The sequence below is a fragment of the Pteropus vampyrus genome, unplaced genomic scaffold (genome assembly GCF_000151845.1).
Source record: "Pteropus vampyrus isolate Shadow unplaced genomic scaffold, Pvam_2.0 Scaffold136, whole genome shotgun sequence".
Classification (NCBI taxonomy): domain Eukaryota; kingdom Metazoa; phylum Chordata; class Mammalia; order Chiroptera; family Pteropodidae; genus Pteropus; species Pteropus vampyrus.
In genome coordinates, this window is record NW_011888917.1 from 2,889,893 (window position 1) to 2,911,656 (window position 21,764).

Genomic DNA, 21,764 nt, shown 5'->3' on the forward strand with positions numbered 1-21,764 from the left:
GTCATTATCGCTGCTACAGGGAGCTGAATTTTTCAGGATCAAAGAAAGATGCATTTGCTTTTAGAACTACAATCCTTCATTTTGAGAGGTGCACTGCACTCGGATACTGATGGGTGAAAAATAGAGGAAATTGGAGAAGGAAGTAAAATATGTGCTGCTATGGGAACTTGGAAATTCAAACTAGAGTAGGCTGGCATACTTTTAGAAGCTCTGAATTTTCATCATTCAGTTTCTTAAGAAAAAAAGTAGTGCCTGAGGTTTGTTATTTCTAAGCAACTGGAGTAGAGCGTAAGCACTGGTTGTTTCTATCTCATAAAATTATAAGAACTCCCTTTATCTTTGTAAACATCTATCAAAGAAATGTTCTCATGCTGGGGGCTTTGGGGAATGTTCCTGTATATATCATTGATTCAGGAGAGGGCTTCGTAGTTTTGAATTAACATATATAATTTCTTAATTTTACAACTCAAGTTGAGCACATTCGATTTCCCGGACATGGAAATCGCCATGAAAAATTATAAAATACAGTAGAGACAAATGAGCTGTTGTCCTTCCCCTCAAGGAGATCATCAACTGGCATAAACATAATAAACAGAAAATAAAAATAAGATAAGGCAGTTGCTGATAGTTATAAATTGTCATAGGGATCCAAGGAGGAAAAATCTAAGGGGAGAGTCTTCATCATGGATGCAGCGCATGAGATGCATCTGGAAGGAAGGTAGATATCAACAGGTAGACATGATAAGGAGGAGGGAGGACCTGCATAAGCAAAGGCCCAAAGCAGGGACAGCTTATAATAGAGTTAATTTGCCTGAAGCCGAGGGAAAGCCATGACTCTTGTAATAAACGTATTGCCCGAGAGCTATGAAGTTGTTTTAAATCATTGCTGTTAATATGGTTATACGTTTGATAAAAATGTTATAAATAGTGCTTAAAATGGAAAATAAATATGTGGAATTTCCCTTTTCCCCTCACTGCCTTTCAGCCACCCTGGCCTGCTTTTAGTTAGTCAAATATGCTAATCTGTTTTCCATTCCAGGACCTTTCCTTGGGTCCTTTTCTCTACTCAACAGCTTTTTCACCCTTACTTACTCAGTAAACTCTCGCTTGCCCTACCTATTGTATTAGTCTACTAGGGCTGCCATAACACAGCACCACAAACTGCATGCCTTCGGCAATAAACATTTTTTCCCCTCGGTTCAGAGGCCAGAAGTCCAAGATAAAGGTGCCAGCAGTGTTGGTTCCTAGTGAGACCGTTCTTCTTGTCTTAAGATGGCCACTTTCTCGCTGTGTCCTCACATGGACTTACCTGTGTGTGTGTGCACGGAAAAGAAATCTCTGGTGTGTCTTTCTATTCTGCTAAAGCCCTACTTGTTTGGGCCTCCACCATTATGCTTTCATTTAACCTTAATTACCTCCCTTAAAGACCCTGTCTCTGAATAGTCACATTGGGTAACAGTTAAGGCTTCAACATATGAATTTTTAGAGGACATAATTCAGTCCATAACGGGTATCAATTTAAATTACGTTTCCTCAAAGGTGCTTGGCCAACATCCTGCACATTTACTTCACAGCAGTTATTGAGATTTATGATTATATATTTATTCATATGATTATTTAGTATGTAATTCCCCCACTAAACTGTAATCTCCCTGAAGAAAGGATCATGTTTGTTTTGTTTACCACTTCTCTGTCGTCTTAGCATACAGTAGACACTCCGTAAATATTTACGAGAGAATTGCCTGCAGAGTCTTATGAAAGAGTATATAGCAAATGTGGATAGAAGAAAACAGTAAGCACTTTCCTGTCTGTCCCTGGGTGGTGGGAATGGATGAATTAGGATAGTCCCTCCATACTGGTGAAGTGTAACAACTGGCTCTCCAAGGAATGGGGGAGGTAGTATTCGCCAATTTTCTTGATGGTAATACTCCCAACATAGCTGATTTCAAGCTACGAATGTGACATCACTGAATGCAAAACTGGGGAGAGGTACTCAGTGGCGCAGCGTTATATAATATTTTTTCACCTCAAGAGTATAAATGTAAAATAATGCAGATGCATGTGTTTTAAGTATTCTCTTTATTTTTAATATATTTATTCAAAATTTCTGAGAATTTAACAATTGGCTTTTTCCAGCTCCAGCACATCACTGATGGATAGTCGAATAAAATTGTAGAGGTTGAATGTGCAGAAATTTATAATTCATTATTGTGCAGGGCAAGAGGCAAAAATAGTCTAAGTTGATTTTTAAATTTTAGACCTGGATGTCCAGGAAAGAGTGAGAGTGGAAAGAGCAGATCTGAGCAAATACGATACTAATTAATCTTGGAATCTGTTTATTTCTAGAGAATTTTGAGGGCAGTTTGAAATAGAGGTCTCCACTTGTACTCAAAGGAAGGGGCTATCACTTTAGGAATCAGTCATTTGAAGATTATTGCTGAACCAGGAAGGGGAATGAGAGAAAGGAGGACAGAACTTTGGGGACATTATCTACATTTTGGGTGCCCGTAGAGTATGTAAATTAGAGAAAGAGATACAGATGGAAATATCCAGAGAGACGGGAGGATATTCAGAACAGGGATCAAATGGGAGGGAAAACATTACTGAGGTACAGTCTAAAAGGAGTGCGAGTAGATTTCTAAAGTTGACACTTAAGAGTTCATACTTGATTTCGATTTCCAACTTAATTGAAGTTCTACCCTGTCATGGTGTCAGTGGAACCATTGCCTGAGTCACAATTCTTTTTGGCTAATTTTATGTGCTACATGTTTCAGGTTATTTTGTGTTTGAGATCACTGTAAAATCTCTTCCCTCCCTTCCATCAATTTCAAGGGGGTTATCCGATGTTTCCCTCAGTTGATGTCATGGAAACCAAGGAAGAAATGCTTTTCAAGGAACCTGCATTAGGAATAGTGAAACACTTCTAAAGGAATGTTATTGAGGGGTGAGCCACCAGAAAATTCAACGTATTTGGCCATCGTGGCAGAAGTGGCAGAAAGCAGTGTGAAGGAATGATGTTGCTGAGAAATGTGGTGCTAAAGTTTAACTTCTCAGAAACCTGCATTTGACTCCTTGTTTGGCCATTTACCATTAGTAGTACGACTTAAGGGGCATTCCTAAATACTATGGATCACAAATGGGAAAAGGAAACTGACATATCTGTTGAATTCCTCCCAAGCACCAAACCCTGTGGTAGGAAGGCACTTTACTGTCATCTTATTTACCATAATAATATATGGGAAAGCAGAAAGTTCCTCCAACTCAAGATATTATTGGAAATAAGGGGAGAAAAGGGAAAAAAGCTTGAGGGTATAGATTAAAGCAAGATTTTGAAAGCCTAATCCTAAATTATCCAGCAGTGATTCTATCATAATATTCCCACTTAACAAGTTCCTGGTCAGCTTCAGAGGTTGGAGTCTATATCTACAAAGTAACTGCCACCTTCTTTATGTTTGCAAAACGTGTGTGTGTGTGGGTGTGGGTGTGTGTGTGTGTGTGTGTAATTTGGCATTAAGACCTACTAGATAATTAACTGGACTTAATTATCACTATTATGATTTAAGAAAAACAGGAAAACAGGGAAAAGGTTAAGTGACTCTCAAGGACACCCAGCCACTAGTATTTGGGAAAAAGATCTTGAACTTCCTGGTCTTGCTTCAAGCTAAGAGAGAATTCTAACATTTAAAACCCGCAAGGACTCTGCATCTTAGAGAAGAGGTAACACATCAGTTCATGGGTCAGCTCCTTCCCTACCTTCCATACGAACACCAAGATTGAGCAGTTTGTGTTTGGGGGAGAAAAGAAATGGGTTTTTCACAAATCATAACTTCTTTTTTTTCTTCCTACAATTCATAATTTAGACTCAGGCAAATATTTGATTTTTTTTTCTCTCTCATTACCACCATGAAGATGTTGATATTGTTTGGCGCAGGAGTTATTCCTACCAATTTTGCAAAGTTCTGTGGTATCTGTCTGCCAGAATATAGAACCATGCATCATCCAGAATTTGGAACGGTTCCCAATGCATATTTCAAGAAAACATCCCTGCTATTATCTAGAATTGAGGCATACAGGGCTCAGTTATAAGGCTTTACAGAGTGGTTTCCATGAGGTCGTATCCAGTTAAGAATAATGCACAATTAGGATGAAGCCAATTTAGAAAGACAAGAGAAAAAGAAAAAAATATGTATTACTTGTGGTCTTAGGACCTGCCAAACATGGGGCTACCTCCCTTGTCCAGGTTAAGTCTTGCTGAGTTTCTTTTCATTGTGACGTGATGGCATATCAAGAGATCAAGACACAGAGATAACTCAGAGCATTTTGGTATTGCTCTGTTCCCTATAAAACACTTTGTGGAGCAGTCTTTGGGTATTCTCTGCATAGTTTTGATCATATGTCAAATGGAGGACTTCTTTCACTGACTGGAGAGTCCTGCTTCTTCAGTAGGCTTACCAAATCTGGATTGGCTGCTCATTATATAAGGCCTCCTATGCCAATCACTCATCCATTCACTTATTTTATAAACACTCTTGAACACTGACTGCACACTTGGTGCAGGGCACACAAAGATAACAGAAAATGCAGTTCCTACTCTCGAGAGATGCTCTATTTTTTATGGATGATGGCCCTACCAGACTAACTAATAATACGTTGCGACTAGGACTGTAATGGAGTGGTATTTAAGACACCAGGGGATCTGGGACATAAGGTGATTAATCCTGCCTATGGGTCTGCGAGTGGGAGGGTGGGGAGTGTCAGGGAAAACTTGCCATTTCACAGGTTTATGTAGTAGAACAAGCTAAATAAAATGGAACTTCGTGCTTCTCAGTGCATCTATTCTGTTTTGTGCTAAGAAATGTGCTATCATTTCTAAGACTCTGTGTCCCAGAAGTCTTTTGCATTACATCTCAATGCTACGTCACTTTGTAGTTGAAACCTTGAATGGAGTCTTAGAATCAGCATCCAGAGGCTCTCTGACTAGATAATGAAGGTCATTTTTTTGTGTGTCTGTCAGGACATAAAAAGATATAAGCAATTTTTAAATAGTGGTTAGATCATATTCCCACTTAGCCTAGTCTACAAACAACAGGGCTCCTGAGTGGAAACTGGATTTGACCTATGCTGCTCAGGAGTTAAATAAAGGTATTACTTGTTACAAAATACTCACTGCCACCTTGTAGCCATCATTTAAGTTGAATTGGGCACCGTCGGGCACCGTATGCTCATTAAACTCCTTCATTTTGAGTTCTGGTACATTCCTTGCGCAAGTGCCTCAGTAGGCCAATGAAAGTTTCACACATAGCTCTCAGAGCCCACAGCATGATTTACAAAAGCCATTCTTTCTGTTTTGCAGTTCCAGCCTCCTCAATTCCCCATCCTTTCTGTACTTTAAATCTTGGTTCAAATTCCACATCATTCACAGAGCCAACACACCTTTTTTTGTGTATGTGTATTATAAATAGTTATATAAAATACTCATCTTAATTGATAAGTTCTGAGCTCTTTAGGATCTAAGTCATCTTTAACGTTGTATCTCCAATGTTACTTAGCAGAGTACTTTATTGTTCATTGAAAAAAGAAATGAACAGATAGACAAATAAATGAACACATAGATAGATGTATAGAGACAGAAAACGTGGCATGTAGCAAATGAAGGAGGCTGTTGCTTGGTGTCTAATACCTATTCCTGTTGATTACATGTTTCCCAGTCAGGTAGACATCCATGACCAGGAGGAGAAAAACATTTTGGATTCAACATACTTGACACATAAATGGACTCAACCTAAAGAGTTTGATAAAATAAGAGACAGACAAGGCTTACCTTGAGATTTAAGAACACACATGTGTCATTTTGTTAATATTTTTTTCAACACTCGAGGCATGGTTCAGCTGCCTGACTCTGTGGTCCCATTCAGTCAGTTAGATTGTCTCTTTGGGACAGCATGTCGTGTCTTTGTGCTTTGTTGACTCTCTCGCTTCTTCTTTGAATCGGTTTCCACCAACTGGAAAATGACCCAGGAGTCCAGATGTAATGGAGTTTAAAAGATGCCTCAGAGCTTCTTCAGTAACAAAGATTGAGTCTTTTATTTTCCCGCAGAGAATACTTGGATTTCCCCTGGAATTTCAAAATATACTTAACTCTGGAAGAAAAGGGAGTAAAAACTAGGAACACACCCACACTCTCTAGTGATTTCTTTTTATTAGAAATTTCTTTCCGTTGAGAATACCCTGCACTATATTTAGTGTGCAACATCATTTTAATATTTTAATTACATACTTCCCACTAGGTTGATTTTACAAGTTCCTTGCTGAGTTTTAGAATATGAAATATTTCAAGTTGAGTGATTTACTAGGTTTTTTTGTTATTTAAATTAAAATAGGCTGAGATGGCTTGCAAAAAGATATAGCTGAGTTAGATCTTTACCAATTTTTTAAATATCTTCTATTATAAACAGCCTAAATGTTTTTGTTTTCATAGCAGTTTCAAAATGATACCTACTTTGTGTTATGTGATCAAGGAGCATAGCAATTATGAGTCTGATATTTTTACATTTTGAAACCAAACTACTTTTATTTGGTATATTGACACCTGGTTGTGGTGACTTGATAATACTTTTGACTTTAGAGTGCTACAAAGCTATCACAATAGCCATTGGAGTAGAATTAATGACAAAACCTCCTTAATAAGAATATTGAAAATAATTTTATGTGTTGGTTTCCTGATTTATTGGGACTTTTTTTCTCTTTGTTTTCTTTGTAGTGCGGGAGTTGGCCGGACTGGTTGTTTCATTGTAATAGATGCCATGTTAGAAAGAATAAAGCATGAAAAAACTGTAGATATTTATGGCCATGTAACTTTAATGAGAGCCCAGAGGAATTACATGGTTCAAACAGAAGACCAATACATCTTTATCCATGATGCATTGTTAGAAGCAGTGACTTGTGGAAATACCGAAGTGCCAGCTAGAAACTTGTATGCCTACATTCAGAAGCTGACACAAATAGAAACAGGAGAGAATGTCACAGGAATGGAGCTCGAATTTAAGGTATGGTATTGGATGTGAAGTGGTAATTCAGGAGCGAGTCATTCTGAGATTGTCTTTGAGTAGTGGCTTCACTTTCTTAACCTTTCAAATTTTTGCAGTTAACAAGATTCACTTGACCTTCTCCTCAGGTGTCTGACTATAAAAGACTTTCTTCCTCTTCCTCTTTTCTATGCTCTGCCTCCTAATAATATCTTGAGCTTTTTTGTACCCTAATTTAAACCGAGGGCTCATACTCTCAGAACATAATATTTAAGACCTCAATAGGCTATGTGGAGTCCACTGGGTAGAAGTGAAAAGTAGTGCAGTTTGAAGAGTCATTTGCTTTAAACAAATGCATTATATCTAAAGAGGAAATCTTGGGTACGTTGCATTCACACCATAGGCTAAAATTATCTTTGTCGGATTTTTCCTTTTTTCTATTTAACAGCGTCTAGCCAGCTCTAAAGCTCACACCTCAAGATTCATCAGTGCCAATCTTCCATGTAATAAATTCAAAAATCGCCTTGTTAATATTATGCCATATGAATCCACAAGGGTATGTCTGCAGCCTATCCGAGGAGTAGAAGGATCTGATTACATCAATGCCAGTTTTATTGATGGATACAGGTATATACTCTTGTTCCCCTGACAGTCTAAAGCTTTGATATTTGCATGTGCCCTAGTTTTATAGCTGGGATGAACTTCATCTCAATTCAAAGCATTTTTTTTTCCTGCATAGGTCAGCATTCAGTCCCTTGGTAATTTTTATTATTATTATTTTGGATAGGAGTAAGAAGGAGCAGTAATGGAGTTTTTAATCTGGCCTTCTGCTCTCTTCTTTCAGAAGCCATTTGGACATGGACAGAGTTAATAAAGAAGCTGTTTTCATAAAGAAGCATATTTCATAAATTTAAGTTTGTGTAAGAGTCCTTTCTACCAAATGAAGCCACACAACTAAGTGTTTAAGCAATTTGTATGACACATGAAACTGAGCTATTAGCATTGCGCTAAAATTTAAATGATAAAGATAAAAACATACATCATAATATCAACAAAACAATTTCTTTTGCAAAGTCTACAAACTATTACATATTCTTATTTGATTACACAGTCTTAACAGGAATTTAATGCAATTTCATTAATATGTTTTCTTCTTTACCAGGTGTGATATTTACACAGCAAGTGTGAACTTTTGCATGTTCTCTGATTGTTTTAACACACAGTTTTCATTCTCTGTCATTTAGACAACAGAAAGCCTACATTGCTACCCAGGGGCCCTTGGCAGAGACCACCGAAGACTTCTGGCGGATGCTCTGGGAACACAATTCCACCATCGTTGTGATGCTCACCAAGCTGCGTGAGATGGGCAGAGTGAGTGTCTCCTCATAAGACATTCACTTCATGGAGAAATGATGACTGTATTTTAATAACTCAAGTGCCAGCGTCATTTCTTTGAAATGCAGAGTACTCCAGAAACTTTCTGGGCCAATCGTTACTCTGGGTTGATATTTTTAACTTACAAAGCCTCAACAAGTTCTTTCATTATGCCTTGAAGAAAGATAGATAGACCTCAGTGAAATACAGTCATAGAGGCAAATAAGTAAGCAGATGCCCCTGTTTGACTTATATCCTGACTCTCAGCATATTCTTATTTTCTTTTGCTCTGGACAAGCTGGAGTTTCATGAGCAAATGTGCCATCATTTCTCTGTATGATGGCATTTGACTTCCTTTCATCTTTGAGGCAGATTCTTACTTGCCCATCTTCTACCCCCATTGAATTAAGTGTGGGGAAGTTACATTGCTTTTCTAAGGTAAACTCAGATCTATTTTTTTTAAATGATTATTCTAAAAAAAATAGTATTAGAGACTCGTAAAGACATCACTTAAATTCAGTAGATGCAAGCACTTTGCTATATTTGCTTGAGATATTTTCTATCTTTTTTTTTTTTGGTATAAATTAAATGGTAGAAATGCATCTAAAAATCCAATTTTTAGGGCCCACAGAGAAGAGGGAAAGAAAAAACTAGGACAATAACTTGACTATTCTGATTTGGTCATTGACTCTGCAAGACTTAGCCAAGTCATTAAAATGGCCTGGGCTCCAGTTTCCTCAGCTGATAAGGAAGTTTGGACCAGATCAGTTCAAGGGTTTCTTTCCGCATTCACACTTGATGGTTCTCTTCATTCTGAACCACAAGGGCGTAAGTCTGCTAAGGCAATACAGTGCATGATTGACATGGTCAGCATTATGTCCAAGGACTGATGTAATTATTTGGATAACTCGTAGGTATGAAGATGCTTACCCCATTGAAGTATTCAATTCAGTGGATGTGTATTAGCACCTAATATATGCCAAGTACTGTGCTTGAGACCATAGGCAAGTATTGAACCACATGACTTTCTTATCCTTGGGAAACTTAATGGTTTCAAAGAGAAAATGAGTCACATGCAATTGGAATGGCCTTGAATTTTGAAGTTTTATTAATGAGAGAAAGAAATACATACATAGTTGATAGGTAATATTTTATTTACATTTTGTATGGTTTGATATTAATCTTCTCTCCTTTTAGGAGAAATGTCACCAATACTGGCCAGCAGAACGATCTGCAAGATACCAGTACTTTGTTGTAGATCCCATGGCTGAGTACAACATGCCACAATATATCCTAAGAGAATTCAAGGTCACAGATGCTAGGGTAAGTTGGCACACTTTTATGCTCTCAACTGTTAGCTGAAAAGTAGTCTAAAGTGCATGTTCAGGAGAAATATTTGCCAGTGACCATATTCTCAAAACAAAAAGAAATCACCCATCCTGGAGATTTTTTTTTTTTTTTTTTTTTTTTAATGTATGAGAAACTTCCTCTGTCTGGCAAGTGTTCTCACAAACCCAGGCTTGGCTTCCTTTCAAATGTAACATCTGGCAGCCTAACTTTGGGGATGCACTTGGTGAGTATATGTGCTGGGAAGAATTGTACTGATTGGTTGGCTGTGCTTACATTCACCTTCTCAGCTCTTTCTCTTTGGAACTTTTTTGGCTTATTTATTACTTGAGGCTGTAAATATGTTGTTGTCTTGCAAAGCCCTTTAGGTCATGTGGGCTTGGAGGTTAATTTGGTATGATTTTAAAACTGCAGAGCAAATGGCATTTTTTAGAAGAATCTGACAAGCTTTGCACATTCTAATTTGATTGTTGGCATGGTTTATTCCTCGGTGTGCTAATGTGTCAGTCCATGAGAGCTGTCCACCCACGACCCTTGTTGGCTAATTTTCATTCTACATTTCTTGTCTAGATAGCTGAGTCCAAGGTTCAGCTCTGATGTAAGATGTTCTATGCATAAACTTTAATATCTTTGCCTTTAGCCACTTTCAAACCATGATTACAAACACATCTGAGGAGAGAAAGGGTCAGTCCAAAGCCCTGCTTTGTTTTCAGAACTGTCACAGTGGTGGGTTGAGTAAAACTCCGGTGTACAGCTATTTACTTGATCCATTGTTTTTTCTGGAAAGTGGCTTTTTCAACCAACACTCATGTTTAGAGATTGTCTGCTAATCCCCAAAGCTGGGCCCTGGCTGTCGACCTAAAGTGAAAGAGAAATTGGTTAGCAGGCTAGTTGGCCCAGGTGACAGACCTGTTAATGCCACAAAGTCTAAAGTCTCAACTACTCTGAAAGTGACTCGACTCAAAGCAGCAATTAAGTTCTGAGGTCTCATTTTTGAGTTGCCCAAGTAAGCATGCCTTGGTGACCCATCCCATTGTTTAAAAAAAAAAAAAAAATATGCTTTTTTAAAATTTGAGGCAAGTTACACGAGTAAAAATATTAAGTGCATTCCAAGCAAACTCACCAATTATTTCTGATGATAAAGAGTAAGAGCCAAGCTCTGCAAATGGCAGATACCTTCTTTACCATCCCTCACTTGCCCAGATTAAATCTGATCACAAAATGCAGAAGAAACATTGAACTAGAAACTCTTTCATGTGTTTGTTTTTTAAAGGCTCTCTGTGGTTGTATAATTTTCCTAGCTGCCATAACATTTGCTGTTTGTGCTCTTAGTGTGTTTCTAATCTCTACTTCCCAGTTTTGAAAGCAATTGGCACTTCACAATACAGTATTATTGAACATGTAACTTGTAAATGGAGTCAGGTGATCTCTCCTCCACATAGTAAGGGTTTGTGCACATGACCTCTTCTTGCTATTAAAAGCAACGATGGTCAGAAATGACATCCCCAGGACATCCAGAGGAGGACAAATCTGCATTACCTAGCCTCTGGCTTCCCTTCCTATGCTTTTCAAACCTTTTCTGTTTCCAGAAAAGGTTTGAAAAGCATAGGAAGGGAACTTGGTAACCAAGTTCGTTACGGGCCCAAGCACGATTTGGCGTAGTCATCAGTGTTCTCCTAAAGTTGATGTGATGTTCTTGTTTTATCTCCATCCCCAAATGATACCAGTCAGGAATATGCCCAGTTCCTCTGGAAAACATCAGACTGGTTGATATCTTGAGTTAAGCCATCCCCTCTTTTCTGTACGACTGCATGAGAAAGATGAATCTGTCTGCTTACCCAGAATCTTGGGAACATGCACATTTATGTCCAAAAGAACTTTAATGGAGAAAGAGGAGATACAAAAATAGAAGGGAGGAACAGGTTGAAATCTTTACTGGGAGCAGAGCCTCTTCAAATGGGACCAGTCCCCCTAAGCTTGTAATTTAGGTTCTCTCTCTCCCTCTCTTTCCCTCCCTCTCTCCCCTCTCCCTCTCCTTCTTTTCTCTGATTCTGGAGAGAAAGGTGATGGGCATAACTGTTGTTCTTGCTTCTGTAAACAGAGGGTCCCCTTCTGCTTCTGTAGTGCTTCTAAAAACACTGTAAAATTCCAGAATGGATCAGAAATGCCTTATTGTCTTTTCAAACTATTTATATTTTAAGAATCAGAGCAATTTTGCCTAATCACTGTAGAAAATAAAGATTCCTCTTGCCTCTAACTTATTTTCTTTCTGCCTTTCAGTTTGTGTTAAAACCCCCATAGAAAGCTTAATTCCTGTAGTCCGCCAGGAAGAGTCCTTTTTCAGAATAGAGCATTTATTTGCTAGGAAGCTCTTTGATCTACCTGCCGATGCCTCACTTCCTACTCAACAGCATAGTCAGTCACATGGTAGCGCTGTGTCCCCTGCCATGTCTGGGAATTGTATACCTCTCTGACATGTGTCCATCTAGGTTAACAGCAGCTACCTAATTTCTGTCAGATCTTTTCACTGTCACTATTTATCATTTGTCAATGGTAGAAATAAGCAAGTATGCCACATGCAAAGTTATTGTGTCAATAGCAAAAATCTCTGGTCTGGATGACACGCCTAGATTCTCCTTTCAATATTAAGAGGTTATTGGATTCTGAGATTTTTGCTTTTGAAGGCAAATTTTGGGTCTCAGAAGCTTTTACTAATGTGAGAACTACATGGCTCTTTACTAATAAAGTTTGTAAATGGGTATTGTGAGAGTAAACAGATTTGTAATCTAAATATATGTGAACTTAGTGTTCATAGAAGATAAAACAGACACAAATGTAACTAGATTTCTAGTTAAATATCTTTTTAACTTTTTCTTCCCTTTTGTCTTTTTGGAAAAAAAAAAAAACACCATGCTTGCCCTTATGGTCTGTGCACTGGCTGAATCCTCCTGGCGTCCTTCTTTGTGGCTGGGTATGCGGCTTTCTGCCTAAAGGACGGTCAGTCCCGAACAGTGAGGCAGTTCCAGTTCACTGACTGGCCAGAGCAAGGAGTGCCAAAGTCTGGAGAAGGATTTATTGACTTCATTGGCCAAGTCCATAAAACAAAAGAGCAGTTTGGCCAAGATGGACCCATTTCAGTCCATTGCAGGTGAGTTAAGAATCAGGAATGTTGAGTTTCCACTTGTGATTAGGGTGGTGATAACTCTAAAAATGTGTATTATTGTGTATTCACTGTCACTACAAGCTTCTAGTGTAAATCTGCGTAGTTGAAATTTTATTTTCAGAAATGTATTGTAAAATCTAAAAGCAAGGACTCATTTCTTTCCATAAAGTGAAAATAACCCGAGGAAGATTTTCATCGCCAAATTTTACCTCTTGTAACAAAGAATCAGACTGTTTTTTCCTTGCCTATTTTACCTTAACAAAAATTGTTGGGACATCCCCTAGTGATAATTTGTTCAGTTAATCATTTATTACTTGTTTTGCTTTCATAGCATTGCATTGATAACTATCTTCCTGTATCTTTCTCCTGTGTTTGTCTTCTTGGGAAAACCATAAATAGTTATCAAGCTTTAATGACAATACTAATTCTTATCAGTCAATAAGTGATTAGAATAGTACCTCAGTTAAAATCGCAGTTTGTTTGAAAATTGTGGCTATATCCAAAAATAAAGCACCTTCAGTTAATTATTTCCAGTAGTTTCCACAGCATTTTATAATTCAAGTCATTGAAGTTAATAGAAATAAATGGCAAGTAAATGGTTCAGAAAGGACACTCATCAAAAATTTAGTACTTTTTGGAAAAAGCAAAAAACCTTCCAGCAAAGGGAATTCACCTATTTTTAGTTAAACAAATATATATTTTAAGATTCTAGCAACTGTTAAAGTCTTAGATTCTAATCTCTTTATGGTCAAAATCTTGAGAAAATTTATTAAATGATTTTACTTCCAAAAAAAAGACCCACCCAAACTCCAGTTCTTAGTGACATGGGAGACAGTTCTCAAAATAGGAGCAATCATAGACCTGGGATTCAAGATATTCGAATTCTAGTCCCACTTTGGTCATCATGGTCTGACACTAGGGAACTTTCTCTGGACCTCAGTTTTCTCAGCTGATTCCTGAGATCCTATCTAGCACACTGATTCCTAGGCATTATATTGTATATGAGAATTTATATTTATACATTTGCTTTGTGCTATTCAAAATCCTTTGCTCCAACCAAAGAGCATGTAGGAAATGACACATGGACTCAAATATTCAGACAAAGTGGATATTTTTGGAGCTTGAATCACCTGAATATTCCCCTTAATTTTCCATATAATTTGCCCAAATGCTAATTCAAACTTTTCCAATATAAACTATAAGGAAAATAATATGTTCAATCCATATTTTTAACTTTAGACATTCCTATAAGTATATATAGGTGTATGTGTGTGACTTTTCATTGCTTTTGTCATCACAAAATGATTTAAACATGCCTATAGTATAAATATTATGGCATGTTATTCATATATCATATGTATGTATACATATATCTTAAAGACTTCCAGTTATTTTCTCTTATCTGGGACTATCCTAAAAAATACCACTTGTTTATAACTTATTAAACTAACAAGGTAAAGTCAATAATGCCAAAGTTATAAGGGCAAGGTCTATTATTTTCTCGAAAGCACCCAGTAGAAAGCCAGAAACTCTCTATTTTTGTTACATTTGAGCAATCAAATCAAAGTAAAATAGACTCTAGAGTACCTGGATCATTCAGCAAAAAGATCATAAAACACAGTCTCTCAGGATTAAGAGATTTTCAAGGTTAAAAGAGGGCTTCAAGGTCATCCACTCCATCCTAACAGAGAGACTTGACTACTCCTGGACATCCTCAGCTACTTCGCAAAGACTGCCCATGGATTTTTAAAAAGTCTTAGTTAACATTTCTGTTTGGAGTCTTCAGAAAACCCAGTTTATAAAGGGACACACTATTTATATATGCCTGTCAGCTACATTCTAAGTAAATGAATCCATCCATTTTCTACAGCCTGTGCCCAAGCGTTACACAGGCCGTTTAATTAGGATCCAAAAATGTCGGGATTTTTCAGATTATTCACTGTTCTCCTCATTACCTAAGCCTCCAGATGCTTTCCTACTTCTTAAGAGCACAAAAGCTATGAATTAATTTTCTTCTCTTGCTGCACTGAAGATTCTGGAATTATCTTAAAACAATAAAGAAAACAGAGAAAGATTCAAAACTTTGTTAATGTGGTGAAAAGAATCCTGATGTTTTAGCTCTTGAACATCTAAAAATGGTAGATAAGTATATAGTTCATTGGCTCTTAACCATATTTTTTCTTTTACGTTAGAAACCCCTTGTAGAATCTGTTTAAAGTTATATTTCAAGAAATAGAAAATATATATATATATTATTTACACAATCCATACATATAAGATATTCAGAGATCGTTCTTGAAGACTGAATGAGGATGCCATATCAAAAACTCTGTTATAGAATCTCATATCAAACATACTATCTAAATTTGAGTAGTGTATATGCCAGATGATGGGGCATCCTGCACAGATTTTAAGTGACTACAAGAAGTGAATAATACACTAGAATACTTGAAGATGCTCAATTTATCTTACCTTATCTAAATTATTTCATACTTTAAAAATATGAAGGAGGCAAGGTCTACAATTTCAGGATCTGCATGAAGAGTATAAATCTATATTTTAATTACTGTTCCTTTTATATATTTATTTTACAATATTTATGTTTCTTGATTACTCCAAAATGGCATATGATCCCAGGTGAAAAGACATTTTATTTGATAAGACTTATTTCTAATTACTTCACTTTCATTCTCACATGTTAGCATGACATGTTATCCCGAGTAATTGTAAATCTGACACCACATTTTCCTGAATGTTGCTGTGGAAGAACTTGATGTGGTATGAAAGCTGGTAAACATATATCCATCCACTTCCAAGCAAATGTAGCCAAGACTGAGCGTCTCATCCAAAACTGTTGCCTTTGTTTCTGTGACAGTGCGGGCGTTGGAAGAACTGGAGTCTTCATAACACTAAGCATTGTTTTAGAAAGAATGAGATATGAAGGAGTTGTAGATATCTTCCAGACCGTCAAAATGTTAAGAACACAACGACCAGCCATGGTACAGACAGAGGTGAGAAAAATCTCCATGACTTAGTTTGTCACATCTCAAGAGCCAAATAACAGGTTTTATTAGCCAGGACCAATTAGAGACCAGAGACTCTCAAAACCAGAGGCAAAACACAGGAAAATATTGTGGGAGAAGCATCAAATTGTTTGAAATTTTTGAACCTTGTTTTTTCCCTCTTTAAATGGGAGTGACAGTGTCAATGTCTTAGAGTTTTGGGGGGAGTTATGTGAAATATATTGGGTTGAACCATGTTAAATTGTCACTATTTAACCATTGTTGGCCTATGAAAATGGCAATCTTATATAATTCATTATATTCACATTTATGTATATTACACATATGTATACATAAATGTATATAAAAAGCACAATGCCTGATATGCAGCAGACCCTCAGTTTGTTTTACTTCTCCATTCTCTTTCTGTATACCTAAGTGTTAGATATCAGCTGCTCTGTATTTCACTTCTTAATAATGGCCTTTTAAAATATTTTGATCCTGGATAAACCCTAGAAAAATTAGCCCCCTATTTTCTATTCCAATACTTAATATGGAAATTCTCATATTTCTCAGAATGTGCTCATGATTTAGCCAGTCTGGCCTATTGACTATTTATTTCTAAGGATAATATGAGTGATAGATTGTGTTTGTTTTTCAAAAGGCAACCAAGTTGTATAATTTATGTGTTCCTAAATTTATCACTCACAGTATCTTTCAGACTTTGATTTCAAAATAGTGCAAGCATTTGGCTTGCAATACTCAAAACATTGTGTCAGCTTGACAAACTTAATGGGTGTTGGGGGTGACAGAGGGAAATTGGACGTTTAAAAAGCCTTAACATTTAGCCAAGCAACTTACTGTGACAAGATAGAAAAGCAAACTCCATTTATTTTGCATTACCATTTTTATTGTAGAAAAATGCACATTTAAGCAAAATAGAAACTATCTACTTTCAGCCCCATTGGCTACTGAAAATAAGTTTCTCTTATGAGGAAAATCCTACTTTTTCTCATCCCTTCTCATCTGTAAATTATAATTTTTCCATCTCTCCAGCAATGCCCCGACTTATTCCAATATGACCATGTTCTCCTCTGTCTGAAAAAGGACACATTTCACACCGTTTTATTTTAGAGTGGGCCTTTTTAGAACAGACAACTAGCAATCATACTGAATTAGGCCAAACGGCACAGGCATTCTTATGTGGGCAGCCAATCTTGTGTTGCCATTTTCAGGGGTTGAAATCTTAATGTCCAGCACGCTGTGCAAAATGGCTTTGTGTGCCTAGTGTTCCTCACCAGTTACCTTTTGGCTGCCTTCCTCGCTTATATAAGAACATCAGAAACGATGTCAGTAATTCTGATTGTAGGCAGCAAAGTCTGCTGTCTAATAAGATTTTTTTTTTTTTAAATTTAAATTCTGTCGGTAGTAACTCAGAAGATAAAATGAATCTAGAATTTCCTCAGGACAGTGTGTGTCTGCATCAGCTTCTCTTAAATACGCTGAGAATTAGTTATCACAAATGAGCCAATAATTGTAAGAGATGACTGTGACATATGAGGAGTTCCCATATTCACGGTGGTGATTGTTTGATACACCTTGGAGAATGGTTCACATTTGTCTGGAAGATAATGTTCACTTGAATTTTCACTACTTGGAATTAGGAGACTATTTCTGGTCAAATTGATTGGTGAAGTTAATAAACACCCCATGTGGCTGGTCGTTCTTTGCTCAGTAAAACCGACTGGCCATCGGATTGAATTGATTGATGGAAGTAGTGATTTTTGTCCCCATCAAAAAGCAACTTTGTTTCTAATACTGATTTTCATTCTGTTAAAATCTCCTCTTTCTCACCATGCTCTGTCTCCTGCAGGATCAGTATCAGTTCTGCTACCGAGCCGCACTCGAGTACCTGGGCAGCTTTGATCACTATGCAACGTAGAAACCCCTGACCCATTTTGGATTTTTACTACAGGCCCTTCAATATCCATGGAGTCTCTTCTGAGCCATACAGGGCACTTGAGAAGTCCTTCATAACTTCTAGGTAACAACCACTTAGTGGGACTATTACACACAAAACAAACTAAAAACAAACTCTTCCGGGTGGACCAAGAACTCAGTTTAATAATCTAATCCGAAATATAATAAAGAGAATCCTGACTGATGAGGTACCTGAGGATTTTATTGATGGATACCTCAAGGATTCAAAATAAAGGGAAGAAGAAATCACAGCAAAGAACCACCATCTTGTTCAGGATTGCTTTCTAGGTGCGAGGAGGAAATAGAGTGTTGCAGTTTAGTGCGAGCTGTTTGCTGGTGTGGCTTCCTTCTCACGGTAAAATGAACTCTGCTTCGACATTACCCCTTCCCACCATATTGCTCATAATAACATTTTAGGGGAAAAGTGGGGGGAATGTTTAAAAAAGAAAGTCTTCAATTTAATTTTTTAGTATTGTAAAAATACTGCTGACCTGTGCTTCATTTTTAACTGTGCAAACTTTTTTTTAACAAAATGTATCATTCGATAAAGTGGATTTTAAAAAAGGTTACATAACTCTTCATTTTTTATTTTTAAATTGTAGGTTTTTTTAAGCTGTAGAACTGTTATCTGTAATATTTTACTGTAGAAATATCAAATAATTTGAAAATTTGCACATTTTTGTGCAATACTCGATCTACAGTATTGGTCTCTTCAGATATTACTATTTACATTTCTGTTTGGTTTTGGTCGATAAGAAAGTACCCGTTCTTTTCACATAATCAAAGAGAACTTTCTTTTTTTGGAATCAACAGGGAGGCGCAAAGTATAAAGTTGCTGCTAACATATATACATATATATCCATATTTTATAGGGGTGTCTATGTATATATATAGACAGTGTGTCACATGAAATGATAGATATAGCTATCATTCAGTTCTTCCATGATTTAGTATTTTTAAGGTAGACAAGCTATTGTTAACATCTTTTTCAATTTATTTTATGACATGTTGGTATTTCTTAATATCACGAAAATTTAATTTTTTAAGGGAAATGAGGAATGCACATCAGTGATTGTCAAACCTCACCCCCTAATTTCCTACCCAATGTCACCCCACCCATCTAATCATATTCATAAATACCATTTTGTTAGGCTGCCAACAAATTCAATATTTCTAACACTCTAGTGCAATAAAAAATTATTAAATATCTAAGAGGTGTGCATGTGGGAAAGGTCAGTGCATATCCCTTTAGGAGGGGAGAATGTTGTAATATATCAACTATCAAGTTGTTTAAAAAACAGTGTATTCAATCGTATATTGTCTATAGTATGTGCTATGAAATTTGCATTTATGATATGTAACAGGGGCAAAGCCAAATTCATGTTACTCTGTTCAGTCAAACATTTTGTGGCATACAGCATTCCTGGAAAGTGCTGTACTTTGTTTTCTTTTGGTTTTAGTTCTGCATTTAGAGTGCCTTATAATTGATGCCTATTTTAATAGCATTTCTTTTTAGCTTTTGGTTCGTATTTCCACTAGTTGTTCGTATATGTTACTCTTTCTATTAAAGCATTATCTGTTTACCACATGTACGAAAACTCTTTGAATAATATGCATTCCTAGTTTCCAACCAAGTCGGGGACGTTAGGGATTGTACCAGCCCAAAGCACTTGGATAATCAGGGCCCTTCTTCCATTCATAATTGTCAACATCAGGAAAAGCTATTTGTTTTATTTATAATCCCGTCCCAAATTTATTCTGCAACACTCAGTAATTGTACCAAACTTAGTAACCAAACATTTAAAACTTCAGAATATATTTGCTATTCCATTGTACATATATATCTCCCCAAATTTTACAACATAATTACTATAGGAAGCCATGGACGATGGCATGAGTTTGCCATATCTTACACGATTTTAAAGAACCCTCAAAATATCCAAGGAACTCTTAAAGAGTTTTGGTATAGGTATATTTCGAATTAATTTTAGCTCCATTGATGTTCTGGCATCTGATTTTTGTTTTCTGCATTTTCCCATCACTAACAGAATGAAATCCAAGAGACCAAACACTTGCAAGCATCGTATATGAGCACTTTTGTAAAAAGAAAAAAAAAAAGAAAAAAAAATATGTATAATACTAAAAAAAAAAAAAATGCATCTAGAAGGCTACCTCAGAATGAGACTCTAACCTACATCAGAACCAGAGAAGAATGTGCACTATGTGGGTCTGTTGTTTTCTTTAAGTTTATATCTTTTGGAGCTTTATCCAAGTGCCAGATTACTCAGCACTGTAATTTTTATTTAGTGAAACAAAGGGGGTCATTAGATGGACATTGCATTATGCAGACATGCCCTGTTGGACATGCAGATTCTGATGGTGTAATACACACCTGAACCATTGTCCAATGAGCAGTTTCTCTCTGAGGCAAAAACTGCCCATTTGACAGAGGGAAAGAGGAGAATAACCACAAGAAGAAAATGAATGGGATGCATACCATAGACGTACAAGGCGGAGACTATTTCAGATACCTTACTGTTCAGGAGCTATTCCGAGAACTAACTCCCTACTGTCATTGATGTGCATTCCACTCTGTGCTTTTCTGTACAAACCGTTCTAGTTTTATTTTCCCAGGTAAACATCTTTATCTACCATTACCATAAACTCTCAAATTTCCAATTATTTTCATCATCATAACCAGTACGGTGCTATTATTTACCTATGTACGTGTAGTTATGTATAATTTTGTAATTAGTTACAATGGTAAAAAAATCAAAATATATAAAAAGTGATTTGTACAGAACTTTATTTTAGCTCTTTTTTAAAAATTATTTGCATGGTTAGAAAACGGCGAGGACAGCCAGGGGAGGGAAGGGCCTCTAGGGAACTTTGCACTTTCTATACCTTTGTACTATGCACTGCCCTATTGATTCTACACCCAATAATGTTATTACTTGAACCCATCTGTAAGAAACTGCTTCAGAATTTCATTTGTGTGTGTGTAAATAACACAACGTAGAAACAGGAAGGGGAAAAATTCTGCAATAATGTACAGATTTTTTTTCTTTCCTGTTTATTTTTGGTTTAGCTTTGTTTTAGTCCCTCCTTTTTATTTTTAATTACCTTCTTTTTCCTTTATGGGTTTTGGTTTCCTTTGGGTTTATGGGTGCCCTGATACTCCAGCAGAGATCAGAAGGCTACAGATCCATCCTATCCATCCGTTACGTGGCTTTGCCATCCAAGCTTGGAGTGTCTACAAAGATAATAACGGTTGTGTTCTTTGCTCTCGTTTTGGATGCATAGACTGAAAACTTAAAAAAAAAAATAACTTGTAAAATGGCTTGTTAAAAAAAATACAATTACCTCTAATTAGTAGTACGCGTAAATGTTTTACAGAATGAAAGGCGTGCTTTTTATTTTCTTACTTCGTTACATTGGTGGCGAAAGAAGTCTGTATGAAAATCAGTTCTTTGCTGACACAAGTTCCATTTGTTACAAATGAATTCTAATAAAAATGTCAGTGTTATGCAGCCCTGGCCTTTGCTTTTGTCCTCTCAAGTCCTTTGGTTTTGAACTGACCATATATGTTCCCCTTTCTCTGGTTATCTGGTTGGTACCTTTGTTCTAATAGTAATTTTACTTATTGAGAGGCTGCTGTCTACAAGTATCTGCCTCAAGGTAAGCACCTTTCAGTCGTAAGCAACCGAAATACTTTGCCCAAGTTCTGAAAACAAAGAAATAGGTCTTGGTTTCATTCAATTTGAAGATCATAGGCAACCTTTAATTCTGTGGAAGATGACTACTATATAAATTTATTAAAGTGTGTTACTAATTATATATATATATATATATATATATATATATATATATATA

At 36.7% G+C, this 21,764-nt stretch overlaps 1 protein-coding gene across 18 annotated transcripts in view; it reads left to right on the top strand.

Moving 5' to 3' along the window:
- The window catches only part of PTPRD (protein tyrosine phosphatase, receptor type D), a 396,821-nt gene extending 375,400 nt beyond the window's left edge, over window positions 1-21,421 (top strand). For 11 of the 18 annotated variants that reach the window (XM_023535089.1, XM_023535091.1, XM_023535087.1 and 8 more), the window contains 7 exons: window positions 6,761-7,046; window positions 7,474-7,652; window positions 8,270-8,396; window positions 9,597-9,722; window positions 12,740-12,894; window positions 15,785-15,920; window positions 17,785-20,046. In XM_023535089.1, the coding sequence (XP_023390857.1) occupies window positions 6,761-7,046; window positions 7,474-7,652; window positions 8,270-8,396; window positions 9,597-9,722; window positions 12,740-12,894; window positions 15,785-15,920; window positions 17,785-17,853 (1,078 nt within the window). In that variant the 3' untranslated portion in view covers window positions 17,854-20,046. Of the gene's footprint in view, window positions 1-6,760; window positions 7,047-7,473; window positions 7,653-8,269; window positions 8,397-9,596; window positions 9,723-12,739; window positions 12,895-15,784; window positions 15,921-17,784 lie in introns of all 18 variants that reach the window. The other 7 variants (XM_023535084.1, XM_023535086.1, XM_023535085.1 and 4 more) reach the window with 1 other exon arrangement.
- Window positions 21,422-21,764: the final 343 nt, after the last annotated feature.